General features: G+C 42.9%; 1 protein-coding gene across 1 annotated transcript; it reads right to left on the reverse strand.

The window, feature by feature from the left end:
* Positions 1-1,028: 1,028 nt before the first annotated feature.
* On the reverse strand, positions 1,029-3,853 carry LOC139448150 (uncharacterized). Its single transcript, XM_071229668.1, has 4 exons — positions 3,164-3,853; positions 2,604-2,640; positions 2,131-2,235; positions 1,029-1,958 (listed from the first exon to the last, which is right to left on the reverse strand). The coding sequence occupies exons 1-4, from the start codon at positions 3,851-3,853 to the stop codon at positions 1,591-1,593; spliced, it is 1,200 nt and encodes a 399-aa protein (XP_071085769.1). The 3' UTR covers positions 1,029-1,590.
* Positions 3,854-7,704: the final 3,851 nt, after the last annotated feature.

Below are 7,704 nucleotides of genomic sequence, written 5' to 3' on the forward strand. Positions count from 1 at the left end.
GCCCCTATTTACTCACCAACACATACACAGCCATAACACATAGCCCCGATTTACTCACCAACAAATGTACATATTCAACTAGTCACCCTCGACGCACCAATACGTAAACATTAAGTAGCCCAAAATTCCGGTAATTTCAAATCATACAATATTATGAAAATCATCCACATCATTTTACGTCCAGTGACTATTGTCAACATTCACATCAGTGTTTGTGATATAAACAAGATTACTGATTTGAACTTCCTTGACAATGTCATTGCGGTGACTGAACTGAATATCCTCAAGTGGCATGTTTTGTCACCACCTCGCCACACTGAACTCAACAGCTGCTCTAATGAATGACTGGCCCAGGTTATACTCAGCACGCAGATCAGTTAATGAGGAAGTAGAAACACTGGTGGGAATCCAAGTCCATAGCCCATAGTCCATAGTCTTGTGCTTTACACACACGGATATACTTGTATGTGAAGAGGAAGCAGACTCCATGTTTGACAATATCATAACATTATCAGTTTTATCCTTGACTCAGGGCCCCGTGAGGACCCGGGGTAGAATAGGTCTTCAGCAACCCATGCTTGCCGTAAAAGGCGACTATGCTGTCGTAAGAGACAGCTAACGGGATCGGGTGGTCAGGCTCGCTGACTTGGTTGATGCATGTCCTCGATTCCAATTGCGCGGATCCATGCTCATGATGTCAATCACTGGATTGTCTGGTCCAGACTCGATTATTTATAGACCGCCGTCATATAGCTGGACTATTGCTGAGTGTGGCGTGAAACAACCAACCAACCAACCTTGACTCAGGGAATACGAAGTGGAACAATAGTAGAAGTACCAACAGTTGTACATGAGACGTGATTCAGAGTCAGATACATAGTTCAGATTCGGGTAATGGGACAGCCACAAGGGACTTCAGGGTGGCGCTGTGTCAACAAAAGTAAAATGTCAATCTTGCATAACTATATTGTTTATTCTAAGAAAATACATGTTCATATATAATATTAAAATATAATAAAAAACAACGCATCTATGAAGTTGAGCAAGAAACAAATATTTATATGTGCATTCATATGCAAATGTACTGGTGTCTCAGCATCGTATTTCTACACCCTACAGTCAGATATATACTGTCTGATAGCTGGGCACAGCACTGAGAGCCATGTATCGACTATGTAGAAGACTACATACGTCAGCCTTCAGTGCGGACTTATCGGGTTTGAATCCCGCTGGCGACAAACGTATTTCATGAAATTGTTCTATCATCAAGATAAATGATAGAGGGAAAAAAGAAATTCCGTCATTATGCAGTGGTGTTTAACTAACAATACAATTAGTTAGACCATGGTCAAAGACATAGGAGCCATGATTTAAATCGACTATAACAGATATTCATAGTCATTTCCTGTTTCATAAAGGGGTTAGCATCTACACCGATACGTCGCATTCTCTAAAGAAAAGATATTGCTGGCGATTGTACTACAGCGTGGAAAATGCCCAAACACTGTACTTGTATGTCAAACACTGTACTTGTATGTCAAACACTGTACTTGTCTGACATTTATCTCTTTGACTAGTTGTGCAAGTTTATTACTGTTGGCTCACTAAGAAAACTCCAAAGTAGTTCTTCCTTTGGCCGGACTCGATGGCTTCATCTGTCGCTGCCACTGTGACTTGGTCCCCTGCGTCCAAGTGGAACACTCCCTGCAGCTCGGACACATGTTCGTTCTTTCTGGGCTTCATGTACAGCAGTTTTTTCTCGGTGTCCTTTTTAAAATTCTTCACGACCTGGTGGATGGGTTGGAATCCTGCCTTGAGCTGCAGATGGCTGTAGATGTAGTAGTAGCCGGTATGAAGCACCTGCAGGTGTTTCTGCTCCCTCATCTTCATACTACCCACCAATAGGATGTCTACACCCCGTGTCTCCCATCGAAGTGGTCTCACTTCCGGACTCCTCTCTACAACAGACACTTACATACAATACCCAGAACCAAAAGCTATTGCAAGAACGCTAATGCACCATGTCGTGTCTAATCTCATGTTATTGTAACACATGCACAAAGACGTGATGATATATGTATCTCCATGCATACCTGTAACACTACCCCTAACCCTGACCAGCTGACTTACCTTCCTTGGTGTCCTTGTAGTACATGTGAGCCAGGGCTACTTGGCGGGGGGCGGGCGCCCCTGTCTTCATGCCAGTGGTCATGTTGAATGTCACCTCATCACGCACTATGTGGGGGAAATACATCATGATTAATGCTTGTGCATTTACATTCATCAACCCTCCCAACCTCAACCCCAACCCCCCCCAGCCCCAACCCAAACCCCAACCCCCCCACCCCACCCCACCCACCCCCTGCATGCCCAGCCCCAACCCCAACCCCAACCCCAACCCAAAGCCCAACCCCAACCCCACCGCACCACCGAAGATCTGGATGCCATGATGAACAACTGAGGCATATATAAATATAAATATAATATTCACGTGGTATTATATGGCTCGACTGTTACTTCACCTACGATGTTTATTAGGAATAGTGATGGTAGAGCCCTGCATGGTTATATGAGAAGTAATCAATCTGTACTTCAATCTGTACCTTTTCCTACTTCTTGGTCGACATATATCTCGGCATACTGAAACACAGGACATTTTGATATTTTCAAAAGCAAGTTAACAGCTAACAATAGTTATAGCTACCTCCATCGAAGGTTTATATACGCCAAGAAAAAATGAAGTAGCATATCTTTACTTTCATATCTTCCGAACTTAAAAGTAGCTGTTTGAAAAACGATAATGATACCACCGGTACTTGATGAAAAGTTTGTATAAGAACCCTGGTCTTCCCCAGATGACCACTAGGACAGGGAGGCAAGTGAAGGGGGAGTTCGGTAAATATTGCCATGGAATAGTTCCTAATTGTGTCCTCAAACCATCGACTCTGCATTCAACTTGAGTGTGTAAACAAAGATTAGCACATTGTTTCCGAAAGTATTGCCTGATGTAGAAATATTTAGTTGGTGGATATTACTGTCCGGGTGTATATGATATTACCGACTTGTAATTAAAACATAAGAAACACAATCTCATGTGAATAAAGAATTAATTTGCATCCAACATTATCGGTGCTGGTATAAATCTATTGACTTCACTACGTACCCCATCAATCAGCTCGAGCAGCTGGTCAACCCGTCGGAAGCAGCAGTGGTCTGGATACTTGGTAGATTTGATGTCACGTAAGAGGTCAAAGCCAGCCTTGGCCTCTAAAGGTTGACACTTGGTGCACAACTTGAATGTTTTAGGCTGGCCACTCTCCGTCTCAAAGAAATCGTCTTCTTTGTCATCGGAAAAGAAGGGTCCGTATTTAGGATTTGTGAGTATATAGAACACAAACATTAACACGTTGAGAAAACACAACACTGCAAAACATATTTCCAGTTTCTTGTAGTTGTGTTTGACATCCTCTACACGACTCCGTGTGCCAGAAGAACCCCGGCGATGTTGCTTTCTTCCCTTGCCATGCTTGGGTTTGTGCGAGGTAAGAGATGAACTAGCGTGCGAGTTCTGAGCAGTTAGATAGCTGGAGGTCAGTGCCAGCTGGTTTGAGTGTGGGTAGATTGCCACACTGGTCTCTGTCCGGGCGGGCGTGGATATCAGGGACATATACATGTCCTCACAGTCGCCAAGTTGCTGACAGGTCGAGTCGAGAACCTGGCATGTAGAGGTGTCACTGCCAGGAACCGTTTCAGTAGATGTATCAACCCTCTCTAATGACGTGTCTGGGGTCGGTTCTGACGTCATGTCATCAAATATATGTTCCATCAAAACCGTGGTATTTTCAGTGCTCATGTTGGTGTCTGAGAAGTGTAACGCCTGCCTTACTGTGTTCCGCGTAGGTACATCATATGCGGGTCTGGCAATTCTGTACTAACTTTTTATATTACCGAAATATTTCCTTGTTAAACTGACGCAGGATTGAAAGTAACAGCCAGCGATGTGACTCATTAATGTATATTTAGCATCATTATAGCAATGAATAATTCAAGACGGAATTCTTTCACAACGATAGTTTATTACAAGCGACCATGTGAATCTTCTTTTATTACTGTACAATACAACAGTAGTGGTATTGCTGACAGTGTTGTACTGTACGACACAGCGGTACTGGTGTTTCTGTATAGTACTGTACAATACAACCGTACTGGTATTGCTGACAGTGTTGTACTGTAAGACACAGCAGGACTGGAGTTTCTGTACAGTACTGTACAATACAACAGTACTGATGCTGCTGATAGTGTTGTACTGTGCGACACAGATGTACTGATGTTGCTGACAGTGTTGTACTGTGCGACACAGATGTACTGGCGTTGCTGACAGTGTTGTACTGTGCGACACAGCAGTGATGGTGTTGCTGACAGTGTTGTACTGTGCGACACAGCAGTACTGGTGTTGCTGACAGTGTTGTACTGTACGACACAACAGTACTGATGCTGTTGACAGTGTTGTACTGCAAGACACTGCGGTACTGCTGTTTCTGTATAGTACGGTACAATACAACAGCACTGGTGTTGCTGACAGTGTTGTACTGTGCGACACAGCAGTACTGAAATTTCTGATATATAAATGTACAACACAGCAGCAACGGGGCTCTGTTATAGTTATAGCACAGTACAACACTGGGCCAAGGGATGTGTTTAGGTTTGGTGAAGTACTGGACAATACAGCAGTACAGGTGTTGTTGACATTGTACTGGACAATACAGCAGTACCGGTGTTGTTGACATTGTACTGGACAATACAGCAGTACAGGTGTTGTTGACATTGTACTGGACAATACAGCAGTACAGGTGTTGTTGACATTGTACTGGACAATACAGCAGTACAGGTGTTGTTGACATTGTACTGGACAATACAGCAGTACTGGTGTTGCTTAAACAGCTCTTCTACTGGTGAGCGCTTACAGCTCAGTTACCTTGCCACAAAGCGTCATCGTGTATGAGTTTACAATGCATTGTCAGTACCTTGATTTATTATAGTGATACAATTTATCTACGGTGAATATATTCTAATAAATCTAGTTTCCTTAGCTTCTAGTAGTTTGTCATAAATAAAGTTAAATTTCTTTCCTCATTCCTGCAGCTTTGTATTTATAAGTACAGCATTCATTCTCCGCTGACTAATTTGAGCTCAATGCAGGTTTATGCACAATTTACACAGTTTCTTTTGAGATATTCTTATATTCAAGGTGCACACGTGTTGACAGTTAACCTGTTTATACGCTGTTACAGTTATGACAACGTCAGTCCCCACATTTTGAGACCGGTGGAACGTTAACTTTACACATAGCATCTACATTACATATCGGTACACAACAGTACCAAGCGTTATTTGATGCTACGTTACTACATTATATTAATATGTTTGTCTGTTTGTTGTTTCACGCCGCACCCATCAATAGTCCAGCTATATGACGGCGGTATGTACATAACTGAGACGGGACCAGACAATTCAGTGACTGATATCATGAGCATCGATCCACGCAAATGGGATACGAAGACATGCGTCATCCAAGTCGGCGAGGCTAACCCACCCGATCCCGTTAGTCGCCTCTTATGACAAGCATAGACGCCTCTTATGACAAGCAACAGACCTATTCTAACCCGGGTCTTCACCAGTATGTTTCTGATGTAGTAAAGTGTTGCTGACACAGTAATAGTACTTGTGTTGCCATATATAGGGCTGTACAACACAACAGTACTGATATAGCCATATATAGGGCTGTACAACAAAACAGTACCGATGTTATCATATATAGGGCTGCAAAACACAACAGTACTGATGTAACCATGTGCAGGGCTGCACAACACAACAGCACTGATTCAGCCATATATAGGACTGCACAACACAACAGTACTGATGTAGCCATATATAGGGCTCAATACACAACAGTGCTGATGTAGCCATACATAGGGCTACACAACACAACAGTACTGCTGTAGCGATATATAGGGCTTCACAACACAACAGTACTGATGTTTTCATACATATGGCTGTACAACACAACAGTACTGGTGTATCCATATATAGGGCTGCACAACACAACAGTACTGATGTTACCATACATAGTGCTGTACCACACAATGTTACTATATATAGGGCTGCACAACAAAACAATACTGATGTTGCCATATATAGGGTTGTACAACACATCAATACTGCTGTTGCCAAATGTAGGGCTGTACAACACCCCAGTACTGCTGTTGCCAAATGTAGGGCTGTACAACACAACAGTGCTGATGTAGCCATACATAGGGCTGTACAACACAACAGTACTGATGTAGCCACATATAGGGCCTTACAACACATCAGTACTGATATTGCAAAATGTGGGGCTGTACAACACAACAGTACTGATGTAACCATATATAGGGCTGTACAACACATCAGTACTGCTGTCGCCATATATAGGGCTGTACAACACAACAATACTTATTTTGCCATATATAGGGCTGTACAACACATCAGTACTCCTGCAGCCATATATAGGGCTGTACAACACAACAGTACTGATGTAGCAATATATAGGGCTGCACAACACAACAGTACTGCTGTAGCGATATATAGGGCTTCACAACACAACAGTACTGATGTTTTCATACATATGGCTGTACAACACAACAGTACTGGTGTATCCATATATAGGGCTGCACAACACAACAGTACTGATGTTACCATACATAGTGCTGTACCACACAACAATACTGATGTTGCCATATATAAGGCTGCATAACACAACAGTACCGATGTTACCATATATAGGGCTGCACAATACAACAGTACTGATGTAGCCATATATAGGGCTGTACAACACAACGGTACTGATGTTACCATATATAGGGCTCTACAACACATCAGTGCTGCTGTAGCCATATATAGGGCTGTACAACACAACAGTACTGATGTAGCCATATATAGGGCTGACAAACACAACAGTATTGATGTAGCCCTATATAGGACTGTACAAGAGTGCTGCTGTAGCCATATATAGGGTTGTAAAACACAACAGTACTGATGCAGTCATATATAGCACTGCAAAGCACAACAGTACTGATGTTGGCATATATAGGGCTGTACAACACAACAGTACTGATGTAGCCATATATAGGGCTGTATAACACATCAGTACTGATGTTGCCATATATAGGGCTGTACAACACAACAGTACCGATGTCACCATATATAGGGCTACACAACACAACAGTACTGATGTAGTCATATATAGGGCTTCACAGCACAACAGTTCTGATGTAACCGGACGGTTGTTACCATACACAGGGCTGTACAACACAACACTGCTCATGTTGCAATATAAGGGGCTGTACAACACAACAGTACTGATGTTGCCATATTTTGGACCCATGAAGATCCGGGGTAGAATAGGTCCTCAGCAACCCATGCTAGCCCGAAAAGGCGACTGTGCTTGTCGTAAGATGCGACTAACGGGATCGGGTGGTCAGGCTCGCTGATTTGGTTGATGCATGTCATCGTATCCCAATTGCGCAGATCGATGCTGATGATTTCAATCACTTGATTGTCTGGCCCAGACTCGATTATTTACAGACCGCAGTCATATAGCTGAACTAGGACTGAGTGCGGCGTAATCAACCTGAAACTGAAAAACTGCCATATTTTGGGCTGTAC

This window comes from Haliotis cracherodii, unplaced genomic scaffold (assembly GCF_022045235.1).
Source record: "Haliotis cracherodii isolate W230 unplaced genomic scaffold, xgHalCrac1.p SCAF_7, whole genome shotgun sequence".
NCBI lineage: Eukaryota > Metazoa > Mollusca > Gastropoda > Lepetellida > Haliotidae > Haliotis > Haliotis cracherodii.

What these genes read in the sequence shown, in the direction of transcription:
- LOC139448150 (XM_071229668.1), bottom strand. Translation starts at nt 3,853, where the DNA reads ATGAGCACTGAAAATACCACGGTTTTGATGGAACATATATTTGATGAC. An exon ending in CGACCAAGAAGTAGGAAAAG is followed by an intron (nt 2,236 to 2,603) that starts GTACAGATTGAA and finishes TCCCCCACATAG; the next exon opens with TGCGTGATGAGGTGACATTC. An exon ending in CTACAAGGACACCAAGGAAG is followed by an intron (nt 1,959 to 2,130) that starts GTAAGTCAGCTG and finishes TGTCTGTTGTAG; the next exon opens with AGAGGAGTCCGGAAGTGAGA.